This window comes from Epinephelus moara, chromosome 24, assembly GCF_006386435.1.
Source record: "Epinephelus moara isolate mb chromosome 24, YSFRI_EMoa_1.0, whole genome shotgun sequence".
NCBI classification, from domain to species: domain Eukaryota; kingdom Metazoa; phylum Chordata; class Actinopteri; order Perciformes; family Serranidae; genus Epinephelus; species Epinephelus moara.
Window position 1 is genome coordinate 45,917,271 of NC_065529.1, and position 24,772 is coordinate 45,942,042.

Genomic DNA, 24,772 nt, shown 5'->3' on the forward strand with positions numbered 1-24,772 from the left:
GTTGTTGACGTGGATGAACTGATGTCTGTCGGTGAGGTATGATTTGAGCCAGGAAGAGCAGAGCCAGTGATGTTGAAGGAAGTTTGTAGGCGGGACAGCAGAGTGGTGTGGTTGATGGTGTCAAAGGCAGCAGTGAGGTCAAGGAGGATGAGTATGTTGAGGTGGCCAGAGTCGGCAGAGAGGAGGAGGTCGTTAGTGATTATATTTAATAATATAATAATATATTTATATATGAATACTTTTTAATAAGAGGAACCATCATAATATTTGCTAAAACTCAGCTCAGAACTTGGCTCATTTTAGCTGAAATGTGTGGCCCAATTTACCTGAACACATTAAGGTAAATTGGGCCACTAACAAACAATGCTTTTTCATCAAAAATTAATTTTATTTAGCAAAACATTAGCATCAGGACATGTATTATACAAAATTATTTATATATGTACATTTGTTTTTTATTGAATTATCAACCTTATCATTGACAGTTAAGATTTGGTATGTCAGGGCACTCACCATGCAGTTCTCTGGAGCAGTCTCAATATGAGGCTTTGCCCCACCCACCATAGCAACCATAGACCAATCATATCAATTGTTACATGTCAAGTACTGTTGCGCCATAGTTTGAAATCATTTGCATTCATTGGCTGTTAAGAGCTGAGACGCTCAAACCTTAAATGGCCCATTTTACCTGATGGCCCAATTTAGCTGTTGTCACCCTATTAATGGCCACCTCGCACGGGATAAGAAATATCAGTAAAACTACCACAACTGGGAGGGGTAAATCCATTCACGCACCGCCGTCCCCTCCTGTCGCCATGTGCATATGACGTTGCTTTCTGTGCGTACCACACTCCTTCCAGGCAAAACACACTTGAATCGTGTTCGTCGTAGGCCCACAGTACCTGAGGTTTCACACGGACTTGTCCGACTGTGAAGTGCAAAACTGAATGCTTCTTCAAGAGCCTCCATGCTTGAAAATCCGCGAAAAACCACTTGTAAACAGGATATGATGAAATATCTACACACATATTTACTGGGATTAGTATAACCTGAGGTAATTTTCCGGGACCCTTTTACAGAAGGTTAAAGTCGCGGTAATCTTTACTGACATCGTGCGGTAATGATTACAGACATGGCACATTCGGACGGGACTAAAATCTCTGGTAATTATTACTTTACCCCACGTACCTATGTAAAACTAATCCCGTCTGAATAGGGCTTAAGGCACAAAAAAGGACACTCATTGACCTGAAGGTGGCGCTGTAACAATCGACTTTACATTTCAGCAATTACCTCAAAAAAAAAAAAAAAATTCAAAATTCACCATATTCATCTTTCAATTCATCTGCATTATTTGCTCCGGTAAAAATGTCAACTTATGTGACTTTTTCCTCAATTTTTTGGATTCCTGATCTAAGGGTACCAAAGAAATTTCAATACATCAATCCATTTTAAAGTTATACATTTTCAGACCTTTGTCTTTAAAGTCAATTTAACATAAATACTCAAATCAAAAACGTCACGATCTTTGTCTTTTAAAAGATCATTTTGCACATCAAGAAAGTCGCAGTTCCATAACCGCTTATCTTGTTGGAGGTCGTGTGTGTGTGTGTGTGTGTGTGTGTGTGAGGCGACAGTGCTAACCACTGCACCACCGTGCCGCCCCTCAACTGCAGTTCCAAATGTGATCAAAAAACAGTCTCTCTCCATTGACTACCACTTTTTCTTTCCAACATAAAGTTCAATGGTGGACGTCCTGCGTCACAGTGTTGTGTACCTGATGTGTGTTCTCGTCGGCTCACACTGAGTCATCCTCTACATTTTGGAAAAGCTAGCAAAACCACAACCTAGAAAATTTTCAAATTGCCCATCATAGTGTTTTACTGGAAAGCATGTGCAGCTGCATAGTGCTAGAATATACTGACATGTAGATGGACTCAATTCAAGCTGCATCCTCTGAGGCTGAAAAATCGAGCCAACACGGAAGTTAAGAAAAACTGCAGCTCTAACAGTCAATCCCCACGTCTTCCATGTTAAAATGTCCAACTTTACAGCAGAAATAAACATGTTTACAGCCTTGTGCAGCAAACAGTTTGGGTTTCTGTAGTTACTATCAACATTCATGACGACTGTACCGAGGTTAATTTTTCTATAATTCACTCACTGACTTCTTATTAAGGCCCAAAGTTATGCATATTTGTTGGCGGGGCTGCTCTGAGTGACAGGCTGTCTGCGAGGTGTCGCTGTAGTTTATGAGACAGATCCACCCCTCACTTGTCCACAGCTCCACCCTCTCACCCATATATGATCACTTCTGCCTCCAAAAACACAACATGATGATGCCGCTGCAGTTACAGCACGCACAGCTTCAACCAGCAGGGCCTTTATCTATGTATTTACATCACTTGCTTTCCCACAAAATCAGATTTGCCCCAGGTGCATCCTACTCGCCCAACAAAGTCTCTCTATCCTCTTAAAGGAAATTGTCAATAAGACCTTCTTGTCCTCTTAATACTTCCATCATCTCTACATGTTGTGATAACACTGTTTGTAATAGAGTTTCTACTACAGCATCCTGTGGGGTCAAGAAACGAGCAGTCAGACAGGTTGTAAACAAGCAGACGGTTTATCCAGATGATTAAACCACTTTATCTGGATGTCAGACTGAAAGTCGAATCACCCGGAATATGTCGATATAAACTTGGTGTATGCTGATGGATGTTTATAAAGAACAGTCTGGAAAATACATTTATGTCTCAGCTTTGTTTTCTCCTTCGACTACGTTCGATTCATCTGCCAACATTTGCTTCTGGCGACTGGAGAAGTATTAACTAGTACTGAGCTAGGAAAACCTCACAAGACTAGTAAAATATTAGTCTTGTATATAAGATTATGTGTGGTTCAGCACTTCCTCCTGTATCTGGCTCCATAATCTTCAGATCTACTGCTGACAGAGCTGCCAGAGGGGCAGCGAGGGGAGACGATCCTGCTGAGAGAAAATGAATCCAGCCTGGTCGTTTTTTCCTTCAGGGCATCGCATCAGTGGAGTTCAGTCCCACTAACAGTTACATCTCATCTTCATCATATCAGTCCGTTAAAGTTAATGCAAAGAAATGGATAGCTGACAACCTAAGATGTGAACATACATGTAATATTTAACTGTAACGTGTGACAGTGGATTTTATCTGTAAACATATTATGTGTGATGAGTTTTGACCTGTTTTACATGCTGCGTTTTGTTGTTTTTAATTTTTCTAGGATGCCTTTTTACAGCTGGCGAAGGGACTGACGATGAAAACTAGCATTTAAGATAATTCGAGTGCATTTACATTTGCTAAAATGTTGGCTAACGCACAGTCTCATGTCTTAAATAAAATTAAAAAAAATAAATTCCACTTTGTCATAAAAGACCATATGAAGGAGAAACAATCCAAAGTCAACATGTTTTTTTTTTTTTTATTTCTCATTGTCACACTTGACAGTTTCACTCCACCGTTAACAAGCAGTTGAACTCTGCATTTCAGGCTGTAACCGTTGAGAACCGTGGCCACCGCTTTAACGTCACCCTGATCGGCTCCAGTGAGAATCAAAGGATAAGAGGGGGCCGCTGCACACGTTTGGCCCTTCAAGTCAGATTAAATAAATCACAATCATGAAAGAAAATTAGGCAACAGAAATAAGACTTTGTTTAGAAATCAGGCAAAAACATGATGTGCTTTGGTGGTTCCTTTGGCAGCAGTGCTTCTCCTCACTCTACTGATCAACATGGATAATTAGTAAACACACTGAGAACACCAAGCAGCACGTCACAAGCATCTTCTCACACAGTTCAGGTACAGCTGTCAGTAAGTGCTAACACAGGGCAGCGCTGATGGGAATAAAGTGGAATAAGGCCGCTGTACACTGAACTTTGCCTCGATTCATTAAAGACGCACAAGAAAAACCTGCTCTGTCACCTTCCACCTCGAGCCACGGCGAGACGGAGAGAAGAGCTCAGGTAGAAAAAGATCAGGGTTTATTTTATTCCATAAACGGAGAGGGAATGACGAACAACGAGAGGAATTCTCTTAAACAGCCGCAGTAGCACTTGATGGTGTTTCAGAAGAGTACTGATGAGAAAGAGAGAGGAGATGGTGGAGGACTGAAGATACTGGTGTGGTAGAGTCAAAGAAGATGGCGATGAGACGAACTAAGTAGCTTTCAGGTGGAGATCAGGGTTGGATGTTGATTTAAATTGCAGAAACAGCCTTCTACACCCACCTGATGTCCATAAATCTACTGACAGAAGCTTTGGGTCAGTGTGGGGCAGCAGACGTCCTGCTTCGACCAGAAACGACCCCAGTAAAGCAAAAGCAAGGTGTCGGCTCCCAACTTCAGTCGTGTCAGATCACTTCGATCGACACAGGATGCAACATGTGAAACACATCTTTAGCATTTGATATGAAAGGCTATTGAAGGGGAAGAAACAAAAACACAAACTGTCTCCGTGTCCCTGAAAAGTCGACATTTAGAAGTCCAAAACCCAAAATGGTGCCCAGAGTGCAACCTGCCTGCGATCTCTCAACGTGCTCCCACACACCAAACCCTGCTGCACCTAAACACCAACACCGTTCTGTCCACACCTCCTCCTCCTCCTCCTCCTCTTTCTTCTTCTCTGCCTCTTCCCCAGCTGGACGGGGCGCTCAGTAGCGATAGTGGTCCGGTTTGAAGGGCCCCTCGGTGGGCAGACCCAGGTACTTGGCCTGCTTGTCTGTCAGCGTGGTCAGCTTCACCCCCAGTTTATCCAGGTGAGCGGCTGCCACCTGCTCGTCCAACTGTGGAGACAGAGAGAGGAAGATGCTGTTAGATCAGACTGCTGTTCGCTTATTGGCCTCTCTTCTGTATTTACACATTATCTGTCTTGCAAATGTTTTTTCTTTTGAAGGTCTGATGCTGTACATATGACGACAAAGAACTTTGTCACTCAGCAATGTTTCAAGGGAAATGGTCTCAGAGTTGTGAGTGCTGACTTCAGATTAAAGCCACTAATCCTTGTTTTCATTACAGATCATTCTGATTTGGTTTTTATGGTTTGTTATTTACAAAAAGCTGAAATTATCTATCGCAACTTTCCTGAGCTTGAGGCAACTAAATTGCTTATTTTGTTAAAACAGTCCAAAACTACATTTCTGAATGTACAATGATAAACATACAAAAGAAAAAAAAGAGAAGCTGGAACAAAATAACGTTTGACATTTGTTTGATAAATGATAAACGTGCCCACAACAGTCAATGTTTTGAGCTTGTGAAATTTTATTAAATTAAATTAGTGTGTGTATGTCTCACTGTCTTGTGCAGAGATGTTGATAATGTAGTGAGTCCCCCGGGCCCCCAGGTGGTTATTGGAGCCGGGCCCCACTGAAGTTTATTTTTTTGACAAACTACAAGGAAAATCTCATTTTGCATGAGATATGATCGGGTTCTCACACATTCTCATGAGCAAAACTTTTCCACCACTCTTTGAGGACCCAGAATAAAATCTTCATCTTGGAAAAGCATGAACTTCACTGTGTCCACTGCACTGGTTAAAGCCCTCATTCACACATACTCCACTTGATTCAGTGTTTCCCCTACATTATATCAGGGGGCACTGACCTGACCTGACATAGTTATTGTTATGGACAGTGTAAATAACCATGAACAGACTGAGCACAGGTCACACAGCAGTGCAGCACGGCACTGCACACACAGCGGAGCGAGCCTGTGTTGCGTTCAGGTGTTGTCACGTAAATGACAAATTCCAGCAGTGTTGCGTTCAGGTGTTGTCACGTAAATGACAAATTCCAGCACGCCATAGCACAACACAGCAGCACGTCATGTGGGCCGAACCCGAGCAAAATTGCTCCGTTTTTCATTTGTTATTATATAGTTTGTTATGGAGTCCGTGATTTCCCTGTGTGCTTGGATGTTGTTTTATGAGGCTCTGGCGGCTTTCAGTTGTCTCTTTGTCTTCAACGTTACACGGCTCGGCTTTCTCTCGCATGCACTCTTCCTGCTTTTCCCTGTGCTGTGCTGTCTCAAGTGTTGATATAGATTGGTCGTGTTGCCGCAGGACGTGGCGACTTTAACTTTTAAACTTTTACACAGCACGTCTTTCTGTTCAACATCGCCGTACCTGAATCCAAAGTATCGCCATGTAATAGACGTTGGGGTTTTTTTCCGCCACCAACTCAGCCTGTTCATGGTCGTGCTCATGCTCTTCTTCTGCGTCTATGTTGGTCACTGCTGCACGCTGGCTGGTCACCTGGCCATACGTGCCGCACACACCAGGATAGCTTGGGGCGTAATGTCAACAAACTCCACACACTACAGGAGAGGCAGTCACGTCCACGGGCGCACACGTTAACATTTATTTACATTAAATCGCAACCTTTTATGCGGTTATGTAATCACACAGCCTGACATCGCGATTCCAACTGCAATTAGATTAATCATGCAGCACTAATGGGAACCCTGTATGATATATACACAGTAAGAAAATGGCAGCTGAACATATTTCTTCAACACGGTGCAGGACATGAGTCCATACAGTATCAGTGGCACATTCACATCATCACTATTATTATCAGGAGAAAAATATGGCTTGTTGCTGCGTCCCCTGAACTGCAAACATCATTTAGTCATCATCGACATGACTCAATACAACATCTGTCACAGCAGATGAGATGAAAAGTTACAGGAATGCCTGTGTGAATTCAGGTACATTTTCTAAATCTAAAATTTTAGAAGGTCTACCAGCAACAGTGGCTCACAGAGCTTTAGAGAGCCATGGATGAGGGTCAGTGGGCACCCGAACAAATCACAGACAGTACATTAACATCTGAACAAGTGGTTTCTGTGACATGAGAAATACTTTCAAGATTTCAACATGGACTTGTTCATAATGTAGCATTATCGGGGAAAATAACAGTGCGTTCCCCAGGTGCATTGACAGTGAGTTTACTTTGTCCTTTCCAAGTTACCTCACCAGGGGCGCAGGAAGCTGCAGAACAACATCACTGAGTATGAGACACTGCAGTCGGCAAAACTCTCACCTCAGTTTTCTGCTTTATGTCTAAATAAAAACTTATGTTATCACCTCACATTGATATAATCTGTGCAAGGAGTCAAAAGCAGTCACATATTTCCTACGACTACATCCTCTTTTCTGAATATTCACTAACTTTAATTTGCTGTGCAGGTGGTTGTTCACAGGTTTATAAATGTTATACATTGATTTCATTTCACAAGCTCAAAATCGTAACTCGTTTGAGCCAACAGAGGATTAAGCAACACTTCTGTGGATCGACTGATGGATTCAGCGTATTTCAGAGAAGCCTGAATGGATCTGTAAAGTGATCCTTTTGTGTAAGAATAACCTCTGTGCTGACACACACGGAGGACAAATGTGAAGGATTTATGTGGAAGGTAAAGAGTTGTCTTGGATGGAGGAAGATGTTCTGTGGGAATAACCTCACTCTTTAAAGCTCTATATCATCTCTTAGCTTTTTACTGCAAAGCACCAAATAATTGTGTTGCATTCGCCAGCAGCTTCCTCTTCCTGTCCAGCTTTTGTATCTTGGCTCGAAATTCCTGCCCGTCTTATGAACCCCGCTCCCTTTGATGTAGCCGCTGTCTTTACTACTCACTGTAAAAACATCACATCTGGGATTTACTGCTTTAATTTTTTCACTGCTGTTTTCAGGCTTAAGTGAAACACACTTCATGCCAAATTCAGTGTAAAGGAACTGACAGACACCACATGAGACTGCCCTCAAAACTAATAGTTTTCATACCAAGTAAATCCCTCTTTTTGAAGTCACCCAGCCTGATCTACATCTTGGCTGCATCCATTCCGTCCTCTGGTTACAGCCCTCAACACTGAACAGACATCTAGTGTTTGGCTATTGCACAGGAAAAACACCTCACCTCCGACTACACCAACTACATATTGTTTTCATAACTTCAAACTGTCCCTTCCTTCTTGCTGTTGCTGTAAGTTTTAGATCATTATCTGTGATTTTTAAATTAAATCTGACAAGTAAAGCCTCCGACCAAAAGTCTGGCCCAGAGTCTGGTTTTCAGACAGCTTTTTTAATGGCTCAAACAGAAACAATAGATCAGTCTGGCTTCTCCGAGCAGGAAAATAGTATGTGACAGAGGGACACATTCAAGGTCCTAACTTAAATGAACGAGGCAAACCGACAAGAATTGAGCCTTTCACTTTAATAAAAAAAAAAAAAAAAAAAAAAAGGAAGTAGTAGAGACTGAGGATGACGAAACCGTCACAACTACCAGGAAACGTGTCCCATTTTCCTTTTCTGGGAATCAGTAAAGTACTCTATGTATTTATTACAGAGTACAGACCATAGTGCTGACCTAACCTTTGTCTCTCTTCAGAAAGTTACTTTTGGGCGGCGCAGAGCCTAAACAAAGGAACATTAGACATTTTTTTGATGTAACATGATGTTAGCAAGTGTTTCACTAACATTAGCGAACTTAAAATGTGACTGTATATGTTACATGTCTGAGGAGACTGTGAAAGTCCCCTAGCCACATCAAAATTAGACAAGCCCAGCAAATAGCACATCTTATGCCTCCCATACTCTAGAAGACTTAAGTCCCTTTTACACTGCCTGTTCAAGGTGGGAATATCTCGCCATTACGCTGCCTCACTGTTCTGTATAAAAAGGTACAATTGCAGAAAAGGGGGAGAGAGTTGTCTCGCCTCTGAGTCAGCATCAGAGATAAAAACAGTGCTGGAATGATGTCTGTATAAAAGAGGCAGCTGGCAGGATGAGATCATGGGTGACAGGTGTGACGTTTTTGCGACTCACTGCAGGAGATCAAAAAAGTAGCTTTTAGCAGTTAGCAGCTAACTCAAAAGGAAAAACAGCGTCCGAAAATGGCCGCAAATTGGGAGAACAATGACGTCCGCAAGCTCCTTATCCTCCGAGTAGAGGATGAGATCAGTCGCCATACATCAGGGACAGTAAGTGATTGTTATTTCCATGTTATGCCATTGCGATTCTTAATAAAGGGCTGCCAACGCATGTGTTATGTGTCACACCAGACGCTGACGCTGTTGTGTTACATGTCACACCCATCACACCTCTTTGATTCCGTGATGCCAGCATGCAGTCTTAAATCACACAGTGGAGCGAATGATGTTTTTTGACTTTGTAAAAATGCAAAGGCGGCATGAAGACGGGACATCGTAGCTGCTCTACAGCACAATCTGTGCAAAGAGGGCTTCTGAAAACACTTTTAATAGACGTTAATAGAGTTGTCTGAGGCTCCGTTGTGTTCCCAGCTCACTCAACTGTTATTGGAGCACAGAGCGAAGAGGGGCGGGACTTAGGAGGGGCTAATTGTTGGGTTTTGGTGCAAGCCATGAAAACATGGCATAACTAACTTGATAGCATTTAATTTTACTCTCCTGACTAGACGTGGATGTGAAAATCCAGTTTTAATGCTGAGATGCTGCATAACATATACTTCATAATCATAGGTGTGACCTCTGACCTTTTTAGGCAGGAAGTAGACTCCAATGGGGTATTTGGCGGTATTCGTCCACAACTCGATCTGAGCCAGAACCTACAGGGAAAAGCAGGTGATGAGACTCAGACAGGGACTGTGTTAAATAAAGCAGACTGGATGCAACTATGGTGTCTTTATGTCAAATTAAAATATTGCTGTAGCTTTGAAAATCATGCAACTAAAGAGAACTTCACCGCAACTTTTTCCCTTCTCTCGCTCACACAAAGTCACAGTACCTGGTTGGTGAAAGAGTTGCTCATGACGAAGGATGGGTGTCCCATGGCACAGCCCAGGTTGACCAGTCTGCCCTCAGCCAGGATGATGATGTGACGGCCGTTCTTCAAACGAAAGCGATCGACCTGAGGAAGAGGAGAAGGATTACTGCTTCTGTGATGGTTCAGATACAGAGCTGAGACTGATGTTGGAGAGCCAAGCTTTAACAGAGCAAGAATACAGAGGAGAAAACTAGATGCCAAAGTTCGAATATGAACCCCGGGCAGCTTAAAATGGAACATTCCCCAAATAAGAATAAGGTCTGTGGAAGTTTTCCTACCTGTGGCTTGATGTTGACCTTCTCTGCAGCGTTTTTGTTGAGCCAGCTCATGTCGATCTCACAGTCAAAGTGTCCGATGTTACAAACGATGGCATCGTCCTTCATGCTCTCAAAGTGACTGAAGATAAAGCAATGACATTTTTATTCAAGAGTTCGGAAATGCTTTGGATAGGTCACGCACTTTGTGAAACTTTAATGAAAGTAGTTTTCAGCTCAGGTTGAGTCGAAAACATCAGGTCAAACTTACTGTCCCAGGATGATGTCCTCACAACCGGTGGTGGTGACGAAGATGTTTCCTTCCTTACAAGCCTCGTCCATGGTGGTGACCTCATAACCTGCAGAGGACGAAGAAGAAGAGGAGTTTGTATTGTGGATCAACAGTTTGGCAAAACTGCAAAAGCAGACCCCGTCTTTTTATTTGACAATTTTGCAGGTTACTACACAGGGTTCAACGCTAAGGTTTTTTTTCACTTGCCCGGTCGGGCAAGTTGGTCAGAGATCTACTTGCCCGAAGTCAGTTTTTACTTGCCCTATAAAAATTGTTTAATTTAAGCGGCTATCAAAAAACAAAGACTGCAGTTATTTCCATGTTGTGTAATCTTTATTCACACTGTATTTATTAATTAAAACAACATATGTCATGTATTGTAGCTTAATTCCTACACAAAAAGGGCTTAAAGTGAAAAATTTGTCAATCGTTCTCCGTCTATAATTTTGCGCCCTACTTGAGCCATGCCCACCTCTATTTATTTTTCACCCCTCTCTCCAGTTCTGCTGTATTAACACTGGGTTTAATATATTTTGCTTCCATCTCTCTGCCCTGCTCTACTCTACTTCAACGCTACTTAGCTCTCTCTCTACTCTACCAGTAGACTACCACATCCACCTGTTGCACAAAACGCACACAGCAGTGTTTCCCCTAGGATGGAGTTGTAGCAGCGGAGGTGAAGCACACGCATGAAAAATAATTTTCACATGCGTGAAACTTTTTTGTATGCTTGCAAAGCACAGCCTGCTGGGATGTTTCTATGTATCTACTGGCACCAGAAGGGCTCTTTAGGACTAAGTACATACAGTACATGTGTGCACAGTAATGAGCAGGTGAAATGTCTGTCTAGCTTACATATGAGGTGTCTCAAGATTTAGGAACATACAATTTTATTGAATATAATAAAAGTAAAAAGTCACTTGACATGCTGCTGTTTTGTGCTATGACCTATTTAAGTGTTGGAAGTTGTTATTTACGTGACAACGCCTGAACGCAACACAAGCTCAGCATGAGTGCCGTGCTGAGCTGCTGTGCGAGCAGCGTGTTTGTCTGTGCGTAACAGCAGTCTGTTGGTTATTTACACACTGTCCATTTCAATAACTTTGTCAGCTGACAAACTGCACCGGGCTCGGGGTCAGGTTTGGTCAGGAAAATGCGGCCCGAGCCGCTCTAGCGTGCTCACCTGTGTGTGTGGCGGAACTCCGCCGTGCGCGATACAGAGAGCAGAGGAGAATTGTTAACGCGTGACCATGTAGAGACAGAAATGACACGATGGCATAACACCATAAATAGTATATTGTTATGTTATTATATGAAGCGTCCGTCGCGCAAAATAATATCAATGGGGGCTGTGGGCAGGACATTGTTACACAGCTGTGCCTGTGACTTCAGGCAGAGAGACCGCTGCATCAGAGCAGAAGAGCACGTTTTAAAATACATTTATTTTATCAATTAGTTATTAACTTTTACTATTTTTAGCAACTTGCCTGATCGGGCAAGTGAGTTGTTAGTTTACATGCCCGACCGTGAGTTTTACTTGCCCCGGGCAATCGGGCAATCCTTATTGTTGAGCCCTGCTACATAATAAGTAGGTTTAACTTAGTATTTCTTAATTATCTCTTCCACTCCATTTGGATGTGGATTTAAACGGTGACATAAAAGATTTCCTGAGATTATTCCAAAAGGTCTACTATAGGTCAGTTTGCAGTTTGAACAAAACCAGAACATATTATTGGCAGTGGATCTAAATTGTCGGTGGAGAGTATCACTCCGAGTCCTCAATTGGTTGTAGAGTCTCAGTGCAGACTACCACCGGTCTCTCTCTGCCACCTTGTGACACAGCTGCAACACGACAGTTGGGCTGCAACGCCTCAAGGGGCATTCAATCAAACATATTATTGCTTTAACATGTAACAACATGAACAGTATCTGGTGAGAAGTGTCTTTAAATTACAAAAAAAAGGACTGTGTGAGCTAGAAAGCAGGAATGCAGCAATTTATCGGTTCAACATCCATATCAGCCAATATTGGCCTCGCTGACCGCCATCAGCCTCAATCAATTTTGAGCAGACTAAAAAAGCAGAGCTCGAGACTAACGGCCTAAAACTACTGAGCAGGTACAAGAACAATACTATTCTTGATTGGCAGACAGGCTCTGTGATCTCACTGTTGTGTTACAAGATGGCAGCTACTAGCCAGCCTCTTGTGGACAATGGAAATTGTGCTTGAGATGAACAGAGATAGGGACGCCTTCGGGACAAAAGGACGCTGTCAACTCACTATCGATATGTCAAAGGACACACCCCATTGTTTTCCTGATAACGCTAAACTGTGAACAACTAATCTGTGCTTGTATCGGCAGGAGGAGAGCTAATTAACAAATACTGCTGCAACAATAAGGAGACATAATTGAGCATGGGAATGTCTCATATGCTTTAATCATAATGTTTTAGGGCACTATAGTTAAAACTTTAAGTTTGAGTAAGTGCCTGACCAAAACAAAATGCATCTCAAATAAATCTTCAGGTTTCCAGCTTTCAGATGATGTATAGCATTTTATGAGTCATATGCTGTTGACCCCACTGAAAAAGTAAAAAGGAAATGAGTCTATGGGGTCGGAGGGGGGTTACTGATTTCTGCAGATTGTATATAATTGGTACAATCTTGTCAGCTCTGAGGCAAAATGTGATTCTTAATTCCCAAGGTAACCAACTACCCTTTGTCAACTCAAGTATTTTTGCACAGCGGTGCCCTCTCAGAGTTCCCATTCATTATTATACTGTTGTTTTGGCCATCATCACCTACCCTCCATGGCGGCCTGCAGGGCGTTGATGGGGTCGATTTCAGTGACGATGACGCGAGCTCCGAACCCACGCAGAGCCTGGACACAGCCTTTACCTACGTCACCGTAGCCAGCCACCACAGCAACTTTACCAGCAATCATCACATCGGTGGCTCTCTTGATGCCGTCGATCAGACTTTCCCTGCAGCCGTACAGGTTGTCAAACTTACTCTGCAAGGAGGGACACAGAAAATATATTATTGCATTTTAGTCAACAGGATGGTGAGATAGAAGATTTCCAGAGATTATTTCAAAAGGTCTACCATAGGTCAGTTTGCAGTTTGAATAAAACCAGAACTTTTAAAATATACCTGCTTGTAAGGTCACATTTTATAGTCAAACTCTCACTGTTCATTCAACAAACACATCTAAACTATTCTTTCATTACTGAGTGGTTCCACTAGTGACGATGTGTAGACACGACAGGATGCAGCTGCTGAGGATTAAAGGTCGAGGCTGCTTACCTTTGTGACTGAGTCGTTGACGTTAATGGCGGGCATTTTCAGCTCGCCCTTTTTCATCATCTTGTACAGGTTGTGGACACCTGTTGTGGTCTCCTCTGACACGCCACGGATACCTGAAAACAGAAGGTCGCATGATTATGGAAAACATGATTACAGACATGGGTCTCCTGGATTACAGGCGAAGAAATGATGTCAGTGAGCATGGCTCCTAAATCAATATAAAACTACGAACATTGTGCACAAAGCAAAAGTGAGAGAAATAAGATTCAGACATATATAGTTCCTCTTCACAGTTGTGCCTGTTTTTAAAATCTCTTAGTACTTTAACTGTTTGTTAACTGTTGGTGGAGAGTATCACTCCGAGTCCTCAGTGTGTATCTGGGTCTCAGTGCAGACTACCACCAGTCTCTCTCTGCCACCTTGTGACACAGCTGCAACACGACAGTTGGGCTGCAACGCCTCAAGGGGCATTAAATCAAACGTATTATTGCTTTTACATGCAACAATATGAACAGTATTTGGTGAGAAGTGCCTTTAAATTAGACCAAAAAAAGGACTGTGTGAAAACGCCGGCTATACAAAATAATTGACTGGAAAGACAAAGCAAGAGAAAATCCATCTTCAGAAACTAAAAATATCATCACGACTGATGGCTGTATCTGCTCTGCAGCTATGCCGCACTATGTGCCCAAACAAATTCTCCGTTTGGGACAATTAAGTTTCTTATCTTGACTTCATGCATGAAAATGTTTCATGTTACATAATTTTGAATTCACAGGAGTGAAGCTGCCCTGTGAGCCGGCTTGTGCCAGACCACTGCCGCCATCTAGTGTCCAAAACTCTACCCTGCATGTTCCAGAGTGGGAAAATCATCAACCACTGCATGATGCTGGGATGTCTCCTGGTCAAAATCAGTTTCCTGCAGCAGCCATTTTAGAACAGATAAAGGGCCCAAAATTAATGGGTGCTTTTCATTATGCCAACCTATGCCTCCTTGCATCCTCTCTCCTCCCATGACTCAAATAGTTCCCTCTCCACCATCATGGAAGAACTTCCAATCCCTTAAATGCACCTCGAGAAAGGAGAAGAAAGGAGGCTCTTGGAGTAGCTACGAGTGAGGAAACACAGGGGCATCCTATGCCCAAGTCTTATCAAGCTGTGTGACATATAAGTGCTACACATCCACATTTGGCACAGTAACTGATGTCACGAAAGACTGATGCTACCAAACCAAGGATTTCTCATTTGGCAGCTTTGGCTCCTCCATCCTCGCATCTGTCTCACATCATCGCTTAGAGGAGCGACGACACAAAGAGACAAGTGAGGGAAGCGAGGAGACACATTAGCATAATGAAAAGACCCGATTTACCTGAGTTGAATGGTGGTAAAACAGTGAAACCTAACCTGACATCTGACATCACCGTCACAAAAATCTGCCAACAGCTCCAGGCCAGGCATCGCTAAACCCTTACCAACATGTCAGTGATGGAACAGTGAGTGTGTTGTTATCAATGAAACTTTAAACCAACCTGCCAGCAGTTTGGGGTACTTGGTGTGGACCATGTTGGTGAGGTCACCTCCGTCGTCCAGGATCATGTTGAGGGGCTGACCGTCCTTGAAGTACAGAGTCTGTTCGATGCACCACACGTACTCCTCATCGGTCTCACCTTTCCACGCATACACTACACAAACAGAGACATATTCACTTATTTGGCTTCTCACTGAGAGCCATGTAAGAGTGTTCGCACTCATTGGCAGTGGATCTAAATTGTCGGTGGAGTGTATCACTCCGAGTCCTCAATTGGTTGTAGAGTCTCAGTGCAGACTACCACCGGTCTCTCTCTGCCACCTTGTGACACAGCTGCAACACGACAGTTGGGCTGCAACGCCTCAAGGGGCATTCAATCAACCATATTATTGCTTTAACATGCAACAACATGAACAGTATCTGGTGAGAAGTGTCTTTAAATTACCAAAACAAAAAAAAAAGGATTGTGTGAGCTAGAAAGCAGGAATGCAGCAATTCATCGGTTGAACATCCATTTCAGCCTCGCTGACCGCCATCAGCCTCAATCAATTTTGAGCAGAATAAAAAAGCAGAACTCAAGACTAACGGCCTAATACTTAAACTACTGAGCAGGTACAAGAACAATACTATTGTTGATTGGCAGACAGGCTCTGTGATCTCACTGTTGTGTTACAAGATGGCAGCTACTAGCCAGCCTCTTGTGGACAATGGAAATTGTGCTTGAGATGAACAAGAGATAAGGACACGTTCGGGACAAAAGGACGCCGTCTTCCTGATAACGCTAAACTGTGAACAACTAATCCGTGCTTCTATCGGCAGGAGGAGAGCTAATTAACGTGAGCAGCCAGTGGCCCAAACAACAGCTCACAGAGACTGAACTGAGCTACATTATGATGCTTTCAAGCTCTTCTCAGTGAAAATGAGTACTGGGCGAAGGTAAATTGTAATGTTCATTGTACTCTTGTAAAAAAACAGATTTTCATGAGAAACTTTTGTTAAAAATTAGAATTTTGTTGATGTTTTCAAAGCACAATTCATTGTGCAGCCCTTGTACATAGAGGTGATGTTTGTTACCTGGAACGCCAGACTTTGCGATGGCGGCAGCAGCGTGGTCCTGAGTGGAGAAGATGTTACAGCTCGACCACTGAACCTGTGGACGAAGACAGAACGTCAGGTGGAGGAGAAAGTGAATCTAAACTCATTGAGCAGGTGTTATACATGTTAATACAACTGAAGTTGTGTGTTTAACTGTTGGGGGAGAGTATCACTCCGAGTCCTCAGTGTGTATCTGGGTCTCAGTGCAGACTACCACCGGTCTCTCTCTGCCACCTTGTGACACAGCTGCAACACGACAGTTGGGCTGCAACGCCTCAAGGGGCATTAAATCAATTAACATACAGCACTATTATTTGGTTATTAATATATTTTTATTTCAATTAAAACCAATTTTAAACACAGTATTTTACAGAGTGAAAATATTAGCCCAATGACCAATTTCTAAGTCTTTAAAGCTACGATGTGCCAGGTTTGGAAAGTATGTCTTGTCCATCTGCCACTCAGTAGGTGACCTTTGTTTTGTTTTATTTTGTCTGGCTAGTTAGTGCAGCAAATTTAACAGCTACTTTCATATTTCACCAGCATGAGACTGGAGCCAACTTCCAACCCTGGAACGTGCTTTGGTCATTTTAACTTCACTCAAACAGGGCACATCAAAAGATAAAGTCGGGATGAGGATGAGCGTTCAATTATAGTGATTTTTTTTTTTTTATCGTTCCGTGAAAATCTCATACCACTGCAATCCTAGCGGTGGGTTTGACGATTCGTAACATCAGAAATGTGGACTTTCATGCAGAGGAGCTTGACTCATTTTGACAAAAGATATTAAAAGATGGATAAATTAAATTAGATAAAATGTCTGTCGATCTAGACATCAAAAATTCTAATTTAGGACTGTTTAATTACTTTTAAGGCCTAATATTTAAATCATTGGCTTGAAGATATCTTAAGACTTCTTAAGGACCTGCCTGGCTCTATAATATGGTGTCTCAGATTATCTATCAATGAAAGGCCATTGCATTGTGAACAAACACTGCCAGCTAGTGTCCAAACTTCTAAACTGCAGCTTGCTGTCCAGTTGCATCAGTTTCCGACAGTAAGTTAGGTCCTGTCAAATCAATATCAAGCCAGGTAGCATTTACACACTGATCCTTTAAATGTAAAGTAGAACTGCAAATGACAGAATTACAGTGTCTCCGCCACCTCAGAGAGGAGTACATCCAGTTGTGGGGGAAAAACTGAGAGCAGGTTTTTATTCATTCTCTGTTCTTTCTCAGGGTGCCGGTTCCCGCAGGATGAAGCCAGTCGTGTTGAGTTAGATAAAACCAACGTGATAACAGAACACACCGGCCTTGAGGCAGACAGAGGGAGAGAGAAAAGCCCAGACTCACTGAGACTGTTTGTTCAGATAAATGGATCAATAAAGTTGTCCTCTCTCTCAGTTACTACTGCTGGAGTGCACTTTAGCAAGGCAGAACGTTAGGGAGGTTATACTGGGAAGCACCTGCTATGACACAGAAGCATCATCAGTGTACTCAAGAGCTCTCTTTTCTGATGAAACCAACTTGACTTGTCTATAAAACATTAACGCCACAACAGCCATTTGTCCAAAAGAACTGCAGTATTCTTATTTTTATAATCTACTGGCCTTTACTTGACACAAACTGTTTGTGTTTAATGAACGAAGAAACCACAACAGTGTAAAGACTAACTGAGCAAAAATCCACATCTGGCAATGGGTGTTTTATCTCTGGGGAACATTTAACTGGGCTTGAAAATGTTCTACCCAAAGATGTTATTGGAACAGAGTGGAAACAAAGTTCACGCTCACCACAGTACAAGAGAAAGTATGACAGGCCTCCCTTAATAAAGAAGGAAGGGATTATGTTCTTTTTTTAGATCCGAGAGGCTCCTTTTCTAAAATGTGCCTGCATCCATTCTGAGATTAAAAATCATCTACTTCCATTTACAGTGTTTTTCTGAAAGTCATGGTGAGCAATGGATAATCTCTTGATGAATGCAGCTGGTAAATATTACCTCAGCTCCGAGGGCGGTGAGGGTCTCGATGAGCACGGCAGTCTGCAGGGTCATGTGGAGGCAGCCGGCAATACGGGCACCCTTCAGAGGCTTGGTCTGACCATACAGCTCCCTCATCTTCATCAGACCGGGCATCTCGTTCTCTGCAATGTCGATGGCCTTGCGCCCCCATTCGGCCAGGCTGATGTCAGCTAGGAGAGTGAGGGAGACAACAGGATGTTAAAACATGATTACAAAAAAAAAAAACATTTTCTTGTCTGGGCCTTAAGGCTGAGTGTCCACAAAGTGTTTCTGGGCGCCAGCGTCCATTTTCTAATAAGGAGAGACCGTCCATCCTGAGCTGTATGATATGTCAGTCAGAAAATATGACGAAAAAGACAGACAAGCCCATCTGTAGAAGCAGATTGGCCGGATACTGAATGTTGCTGGCAAATGTCACGCTTGTGCCACCGCACATGTTGAAAGCTTGTTGTTAGCGGTGTAGTCAACCCTCTGAATGAGGACAACAATGAGGACACAAGCCATTCATGAGCCAAAGTTTGTGCCATTTGTGCCAACTGGCCAAAAACACAAACACACACCATTTGGCCACGTCCCCTTTCATGGGTAATGAACCCGTTGTTGTAGGGACGCTTCAATGGACTAATGACAACTTCCTGTGAGACTGTGTGTGCGTGATTGCTTGAACAGGTGGGTGCTTGTGAACATGTGGCTGCAGCCACTGCGAATTCGCGCTTGTTTTAATTCAAAAGCATGACCAAAAAGCACAGTGTCCATATTTCCTGGAGACTTGGCACAACTCTCAACACGATTTAAACTGACACACAACATGAATAAGATTTGTTTTATGCCCTGGGGCACTAATAAATATGTGGTCTTTTCAAATCAGTATATCTGCTATAGTTTAAATAGATATGTCTTAAGAAAACAGACAAATATGAGGTTATTTGCTGTTTTTCCTGCTGCATGTGTCATTTTCTAATATCTGAGAATATAGCAGTTATATCTCCTGATGCTAACAATGTTGGCGCTGTACTAAGACAAACAACCACAGCTGTCTGTACAGGCACTCTTTTCATCTCCAGACACCTGCTGGTGCTGTGCATGTGTAGTTTTTTAAGCCTTATCGGAGATTACAGGACATGATCGCACAGAATGAATGTAACATAATTATTACCTTTGACTGCAGGGAACCAAGTCTCACCATGACTGATGCAGCACAGCAACATCAACGTTTAACTCTTAAAAATGTCTGAACAAGCAAATAACGATGAACAGGATGTGATGCGTAAGTACGTGTTAGAGCATTGTTGCATCACCTGACTCTGATTCAATATTTAATCCATCAGTGGTTAAAGCTACAGGATTGTACATTGACAGCACCCAACGTCGGTTTGTTCTTGCTTTCACTTCTTGTTTTTTTTAGCAGCAAAGTGCTGATCATGTCCTGATACAAAAGCTAAAATTCTCCACACAAACTAAGAAGTAGTTCTGCAGATCAAACACCAGACTAAATGCATTTTGACAATCACCAGCTGGACCAACAACTCCACCAACAAATATAAACAAATAAACTTCTGACAGCACTAATCTCAATCCTTTCACTTTAAGATTATCATGATGCAACAGAGCATCTTGGGTGAAAGTGAAGCATGTTGGTTTAAGCTGTGGGCTCTACACTGCTGCAAGGTAAACCTCAGGGTGCCCAAATCCCAAAGTACAACCCACCCTCCACAATTAGAGGCTGCGGCCTGTGCAAACACACCTCAGGGCTAACTGCACCTAACCGGCCCTAGCCTGACTGACCAGCCAGAGACGGGATTAGAAAAACGAGTTCACACTGGGGTCAAAGGGCCTGACTCAACTAAAACTCCACTCGGCTGATTAAACTACGACCATCAGACGTGAATCGCTGTGTGGTCCTGTAGCTGCATGAACAGAGCAGGGTATCGGTACCGGCAGGCACTGGGGCTCAAATCCCATCCAAAGCCACCTATTAACAGTTCAGTATTAGCATGTGAAGTATGGCGATCCACCAGGTACAAGTGCCCTCATAACTGCTTTGAACTTTGTGCCAACAGTTGAAACCAGGACAGATGTTTGGAAAGGCACCAAAGCCAGACCTGTGTGCATGACATGAATAGTTTTTGAAGACCTTAAATGCAACAACCTAAAATATTCACACTTTTTTGAAGATCTGATCATTGCAGCTGTAATGAAATAACACCCTGCAGCAGTAGCTCCCTCTAACCCCTGCTGCAAACCCGCCAGCCTAAAGCATCAACGCTGGAGTACAAACTGTACATTTCAAAGACTGAGTCAAAATGCAAGTCAGTTAACATGTCAGGACTTGACAGACACAGTCACAGAGCAACTCTCTGACACTAACTGCAGGTAGTCAGTAGAGAATGTGCAGACTTTGCCCCAGACCTATCTGTTAGCAGGACGTTGTGCAACTTTTTCTGCTTCTGACCAGCTGCTTCACAGCAGGTCAACAACTGTCACATTTGGCACACAATGATTGAATTGTTACAGCTGCGGTTATTTTAATAGATCGCACCCAACATCTCCTATTTAACATACATGTGCTGATATTTTCCACTCACTTCGTTTGTCAAGTGCATTTCCATTTTTACAATGCAAAGCAGTTCAAATGTTTTTGTATTATTTATTTTTGTTCCCCTTCATACGATGCTTTTTCGTATCTGGAGCCAAACAAAGACATCTGCAGAAATTAAAGATTTTTTTTGGATTCCTAAACTTGAAAACAACTTTTAACCAAACTCTTTGTAGGCTGTTGCACAGGGGCACCACGTGTAGCTCCAGCATTACTACGGTATGCAAGTTGCACACAGTGCAGCTCAATCTCTGCCTGCTGCTGTCACTCACGTAAAAACTGGCGGCGAGGCGCGGGGCATCGCGGGAAATGTAGTTTGCAAACCCACTGAAAGCATAACGACGTTACGCCCCCGGCCTCGCTAATAAACTACAACACCCAGAGGCTGTACACATCGTCTCTGCCCACGGAGAAGCCCATGCTCGGCGCTAGTTCGACTGTAACATGTCGATTCATTCTCAGATTCAAACAAACTCTGCAAGCTGCGAGTGTCGGAAATAGAAAATTTACGAGTGAGAAGCTAAACTCACCGGAAAGAACAGATGTGCTAAACATTTAGCTAAACGGCAATAACAACGCAATACAATTCACCACATGCTAGCAAGTTATTGTTAGCAGCAGCACGAGGAAGAGCTGTGAACCCTAAAATTAGCCACAAATCAGTCTTAAAGATCTAATTACGTTTCTTTAGTTGCGCGATTAGCTTTTAGGCTAAATCCGGCTGCTAAAAGGAGCTGTTACCCGACATGCACCTCAATATAAACTTCACAAAATGCTAGCTAGCAAACCGTCGCTCTGTCGTGTTAGCACGGTTGAAATATTATATTCAGACACTGACCAACTTTGTAGGGAAGTTTCTCAGACATGGTTGTTTTCTGGTGTTGTTCCGGGCAGGTTGGTACAGCAGCAGCAGCCTAGCCGACGGACAGAGGCAGAGAGGGAGGGACAGAAACATGACGGCTCGCTTTTTATCGTCGAAGCCACATTCAAACCAGTTTACAAGTAGGGGCGGTTCCAACGCGGATCTACTCTGGATTCCCATTGGCTGCGGGAGCTCCCGCCCCGCGTGTGAGGGATTTGATTGGACGATTTCTGGACAGACAGCCAATGATAAGTCGAGGTGCTGTTTGAGGGGGAGGGACTGTTTGAATGTGTGGTTGGAACAAGTTTTGTCTAGTGTTTTTGCCTTTGGGCAAATAAGTAACATTGCAGCTGTTATCAACACCACCACATTTATATATATATTTATAATTTATTCTAGATGAGACAAGCACATGTCTCTTTCACCACGTTCTTTATGATGCACTTAAATTCATACATTAATTTCAAGATATTTTTCCAATATGTTCTTTCTGTAAAACAGAGATTGAATCAATTTTTCATTTATTCTATCAGTGAACTTACTAGAGGTGGGAAAAATCGACACAGCATAGTATTGCAATATTTTTGTGTGGCTATAGTGTATCATCACACAGTGCCTAGTATCATTTTTTTTAAATTGTATAAATGATTAATATTACAAATACAACTTAAACTTTAGGAAGCCTACTAGAATAATATAACCAGTTGCTTTTTCAGTCCAGTAAATACATTTTGCTGCTGCAAAAAAATGGCTGAAGTGAGATGAACAGACTGAAGACATATTAACTTATTAGACAAAACATGTTAAGATAAGAGACCGTAAGATAAGATAAGATAAGATAAGATAAGATAAAACTTTATTTATCCCACACTTGGGAAATTCACATCACAGCAGCTCAAAGCACAGACAGAAAAAGGAGGGTGACAGTGTTACTTGATATATATATATATATATATACGTACATATAGATGAAAAAATATATATATATTTATTTACGTTGACAAAGTTTTGCTTTAAGGACATAATTTACAGTTGGAAAAGGGTAATAAATTGCAATATATAGCAATATATTTCATTGCAATACTCAGCATATCACCACATATTTAAAATTGCAATAATATTGTATTGTGGCTTAAGTACCGTAATGATATCGGTTTGTGGATCCTCTGGCGATTCCCACCTCTTGTACTGACTCAAAAATTTTGTGTTGAAGCTTCTCTGTTAATTTACCTAAACTCTATCTCTGTCTATAGAGTGCTTCAGATTACACCAAATGTCCATCTGTGTTGTGTAGAACTACAATACATCTTTGACTGTTTTTAACACAATGACGAAGCTATTATAACCTCTTAATAATGGTGGGTTGGACGTCACTGACCACTCGCGGACAACAGCACTGGTATATTTTGATCTATAAAGCAATACTGGACAAACTTCCAGCCTACCTCTGCACCCTGCTGTGTGTCAGCTCTGGTAGTTACCAGCTACCTTCTCAAGGTGGTTGCTTTTTAATGTACCCTGGGTTTTAACAGATCTGGGGGAAACTGATTTCTCCTATTCTGCACCTTGGACGTGCAACAATCTTTAAAAACATCTGAAATTAAATAATATTCACTGATGAATTTAAGGACATGATAAAGAATGTAGTGACAGAGACGTGTGCTTGTTTTTCTTGAGAGGCCTCTACGTTTGAATAGCCAGGTCTCTCTTGTAAAAGAGATTTTTGATTATATAATGAAATCTGTATCTGCAAATGCACTGTTATATTTGATATAAGATTAATTGAAAATATAAAAAAAAATATTTTATTCTACAGGCATTCAGTGCAGTTGTTATTTGTATAGTTGTGAATATTGTAGTGCCAGGTTTTCTCCTGTGAACTGAACTAGATAAACTGGTTTAACACTGTGCACTGTGAATGTGCACTGCAATCGAGGAATGGATCACCGTGATGTGATGTAGTATATTTGCATTAGCTAAATGGACGGCTGAGTTACCAACAAAATAGGTAACTGCCATTGGTTCCCAGACTCTCAGAAGGTCCACAAAGCCCCAGAATGACCACGTGTTTGTGGTTATATCTTGGTGAATTGATTAATTTCTTTTATTTATTTAATTTGCAAAAGAATTTGTATCACCAAAGTGCAATATGAACTAATGCAGGCCCTGCATTATTACCTAATCTTATGACTCTTTGTTGTACAGGAGCTCGGTGTCAAAATCTAATTTGTCGGCCGAATTATTTTAATTTGCACTTCGCTCATGTGGCTCATATTCCAAAATAAATATATCTTTATTAAAATAACACAAATTTAAGTGACACACAGGTCAGACCTGAGCCATTCAGAGGAAACTGCCGATAAAGTCAGTGGAGCTTTAATTGAATGTTCCCATATTAGAAGCCAATTAGTGGCTATTTGGAAGACTAGCAGTGTTGTAAGCAGGGAGGGCAGCTGGACAACGGAGCAGGCCAGGCTTCAGGTAAAACTGCCCCTGCAACCAGTGGGGCCAGTCAGTGCAGTGCAGCTGTTAGATAGAATGAGGAATCTTCATGTAACCAGACCTTATCTGAGGTCTGGTTACGCAGCCAAGTTTCTGCTCTTTGCTTGAGCACTGGTAAAATTCAAATGCAGTTTAAACAGCGGAGCTCCCCAGGGCTGTGTGCTCAGCCCTTTCCTGCTATTGCTGCACACACACAACTGCAACACCGGAAGATGACTCTGTTGTGAAGTCTGCTTACAACACCACCATCATCAGCCGGAAACAGTGATGAGAACTCATACTGGAGGCAAATCAACAATCTGGCAGAGTAGTGGTCGGAGAACAACCGTCTGCTCATCGTCGGCAAAACCAAGGAGTTGATTGTTGATTTTAGGAAAAAGGAGGGGAAGACACGTACGACCCTGCCTACACTGATGGAACTGAGGTAGAGCGAGTGAACAGTTTGAAGTTCCTTGGAATCAGCATCACAGAGAACCTGACATGGT

General features: G+C 42.4%; 1 protein-coding gene and 4 non-coding genes across 5 annotated transcripts; all 5 read right to left on the bottom strand.

The window, feature by feature from the left end:
• Window positions 1-3,442: 3,442 nt before the first annotated feature.
• On the bottom strand, window positions 3,443-21,890 carry ahcy (adenosylhomocysteinase). Its single transcript, XM_050039419.1, has 11 exons — window positions 21,762-21,890; window positions 18,307-18,497; window positions 16,288-16,363; window positions 15,215-15,367; window positions 13,686-13,798; window positions 13,185-13,392; window positions 10,359-10,446; window positions 10,112-10,229; window positions 9,795-9,917; window positions 9,544-9,615; window positions 3,443-4,814 (listed from the first exon to the last, which is right to left on the bottom strand). The coding sequence occupies exons 1-11, from the start codon at window positions 21,787-21,789 to the stop codon at window positions 4,683-4,685; spliced, it is 1,302 nt and encodes a 433-aa protein (XP_049895376.1). The 5' UTR covers window positions 21,790-21,890; the 3' UTR covers window positions 3,443-4,682.
• LOC126386853 (small nucleolar RNA SNORA17) lies at window positions 12,128-12,262 on the bottom strand. The gene has a single exon (XR_007569547.1). It is a non-coding gene; the product is annotated as a small nucleolar RNA SNORA17 (small nucleolar RNA).
• LOC126386855 (small nucleolar RNA SNORA17) lies at window positions 14,023-14,157 on the bottom strand. Its single transcript, XR_007569549.1, has one exon. It is a non-coding gene; the product is annotated as a small nucleolar RNA SNORA17 (small nucleolar RNA).
• LOC126386854 (small nucleolar RNA SNORA17) lies at window positions 15,453-15,587 on the bottom strand. The gene has a single exon (XR_007569548.1). It is a non-coding gene; the product is annotated as a small nucleolar RNA SNORA17 (small nucleolar RNA).
• LOC126386856 (small nucleolar RNA SNORA17) lies at window positions 16,497-16,595 on the bottom strand. The gene has a single exon (XR_007569550.1). It is a non-coding gene; the product is annotated as a small nucleolar RNA SNORA17 (small nucleolar RNA).
• Window positions 21,891-24,772: the final 2,882 nt, after the last annotated feature.

What these genes read in the sequence shown, in the direction of transcription:
- ahcy (XM_050039419.1), bottom strand. Translation starts at nt 21,789, where the DNA reads ATGTCTGAGAAACTTCCCTACAAAGTTG. An exon ending in CGCAAAGTCTGGCGTTCCAG is followed by an intron (nt 15,368 to 16,287) that starts GTAACAAACATC and finishes CTGTTTGTGTAG; the next exon opens with TGTATGCGTGGAAAGGTGAG. An exon ending in GCAACTCTTTCACCAACCAG is followed by an intron (nt 9,616 to 9,794) that starts GTACTGTGACTT and finishes TTTTCCCTGTAG; the next exon opens with GTTCTGGCTCAGATCGAGTT.